Source organism: Dendroctonus ponderosae, unplaced genomic scaffold, assembly GCF_020466585.1.
Source record: "Dendroctonus ponderosae isolate FM_Combo_2020 unplaced genomic scaffold, Dpon_F_20191213v2 Dpon_F_20191213_5, whole genome shotgun sequence".
NCBI classification, from domain to species: domain Eukaryota; kingdom Metazoa; phylum Arthropoda; class Insecta; order Coleoptera; family Curculionidae; genus Dendroctonus; species Dendroctonus ponderosae.
The window spans coordinates 15,615,437-15,617,503 of NW_026018715.1; the positions used below are offsets into that span (position 1 = coordinate 15,615,437).

Here is a 2,067-nt window from a genome sequence, read left to right on the forward strand (position 1 = left end):
TACCCTTTGACTCCTTTATGATTAAATCTTCTCAATTTAGTTTAATTTTTTTAGCCTTGGATTAGTTGAGAATCTTTTTTTTTGAACATACGCGCGATGGCTTACTTTATGTATACATATAGTGTGTCAAGTGTATTATGACAAAAAAATACAGAAACTCAAAAAGAAGAGTTTACACAAACCCAAGGAGAGCAATATGTAATGCAACATCTCGTTAAAGAATGTTAAATGTTGCAAATAAGAAAGATATTTTACATTGAAAAGGAAATTAAATTGATTTTTACCTATTCCTGATCCATTTATAAATTATTAGACTAACAAGAATATTAAAATTATAAAATAAAATTATTATTGACATCATTAACTAAACAAGTTCAATATTCTATTCATTTATGAAGTTATCACTTCTGTGGAGCGTCCCGTGACGCACACCATTTTTTTTCTAACGAACTTTTCTTTAATTCTGTGGCCCAATTTTCTGCGTAGAAAAACAGGCCACATAATTAAACGAACTATCTAATGAACATCGGAACTGTCTTTGAACAGCGCGGATCGATTTTCCACACAGACAAGATATGAATAGTTAAATATTTCTTTCGGCGCTATGACGAATTGGAGCATTTACAGCGCACATCCAGTCAGCTACAGTTTACCTTAATTCCATTAGACATGTTCGATGAATTCCGAGAATATTTTCCTTTTGTTGAACGCTCTCATTCTTGAAATACTTGGAAAAACGCAACGTCGATCCCAGCGATGGTAAAAATGTCAAGAATTTTCATACATATTTCAGTGCGGGAACTGGCAGAAGTACAAAAACCGTATAAATCCTACTATTTGAGTATAATTCAGGGATGGCATCGATTGAGGGCGATTGCAACAAATCTATTCAAAAGTCGATCAGTTTCAAATAATGCAAAGCCACTTTGCAAATAATCGCATTTCCATTTGAAACTACCTACACATTAGCTAAAAATCAACATTTCACACGCGTATTTCTCGAGCTCAGTGGATCAGGTTTCTGAGCCCAGAATAAAATAACTAAAGATTTATTTCTTTCCAACTTTCCAGAATAGTAGGTAGCTAAATGAAATTTTTCTATGTAACTTAGGGCATAATTAAAGACGTGCACTGTGATGTACAAAATGGGGACTTGGATAGTCTCAAAAATCGAATCTCACCCCCAGTTCCTCTGGCTGTTTTGTCTGCAAAAGACACCAATGGCCTCACACCCCTTCACAAGGTAGGACCGATCATTTCGCGTTTCTAGCAAAAATCCAAACAGCCTATTTTAGGCTGTTGGGCTGGGAAAAGAGGAAATCGCCCACTACATAATCGAGCAAATTCCCTATGGCATCAATGCCGTGGACAACGATGGAAAGACGCCACTTCATTATGCAGCATTACTCAAGGACGATCACAGAATGTTCAACTACTTGATTAAGCATGGCGCTGATGAATCTGTCCTTGATAACGTATGTATTTTAAATCAATCCGCAATAATTGGTTAACGTTCTTTTTATTAGCGGCAAAAAACAGCGGCTTATTACAAAACGCGGGCATCTGAAATCGATTCCAAAGTTCTTCACGTGGTGCCTGATTGTCCAAGGGGAGCGAAAGAACCAAACAGTTTCGACTGGGGCATGCTTTCAGCTGCAGTAGCAGCAAATGGATTGGCTAAAAAACTTCCAGAGAAAGTTGCAAATGGTAAGACCTCACTAATTTGCTGCTGACGTCCAGACTGTTTTTCACATTTTTTAGGACTAAAAGAAAGCCTGGGCCTACACGACTCTCCAGAACGTAAGCAAACGCCAGAAGCAGCCATTGAAAGCCCTAGAAAATCTTTTGAAGCAGCAAATGATGCACGTCTAGATGAAGTGACAGAAATAAGGAGCATCGAAGGTTAGTATATTCACACACAAAATGCTGTTCTACCAAGGGCGGATCCAGGGGGGGGTCATGAGGGTCATGACCCCCCCCCCATTCAATTCTCTATCCAACGATGCCAAAACGAATTCTGTGGCTCGAATGGTTCTTGAGAAACTTCGAAAAAAGCAGCGTCATGTT

The 2,067-nt window shown here is 38.3% G+C and overlaps 3 protein-coding genes across 3 annotated transcripts in view; 2 read left to right on the forward strand and 1 right to left on the reverse strand.

Moving 5' to 3' along the window:
- LOC109539086 (PIH1 domain-containing protein 1) overlaps positions 1-2,067 on the reverse strand; it is a 242,786-nt gene that overhangs the window by 199,360 nt on the left and 41,359 nt on the right. The window lies entirely within an intron of this gene.
- LOC109539065 (multidrug resistance-associated protein 1) overlaps positions 1-2,067 on the forward strand; it is a gene marked incomplete at its 5' end in the record, with an annotated part of 237,012 nt that overhangs the window by 195,467 nt on the left and 39,478 nt on the right.
- The window catches only part of LOC109539068, a gene marked incomplete at both ends in the record, with an annotated part of 3,754 nt that continues 2,798 nt past the window's right edge, over positions 1,112-2,067 (forward strand). The window contains 4 exon segments of the mRNA XM_019906659.2: positions 1,112-1,243; positions 1,296-1,475; positions 1,527-1,707; positions 1,762-1,902. Coding sequence (XP_019762218.2) covers positions 1,112-1,243; positions 1,296-1,475; positions 1,527-1,707; positions 1,762-1,902 — 634 coding nt within the window.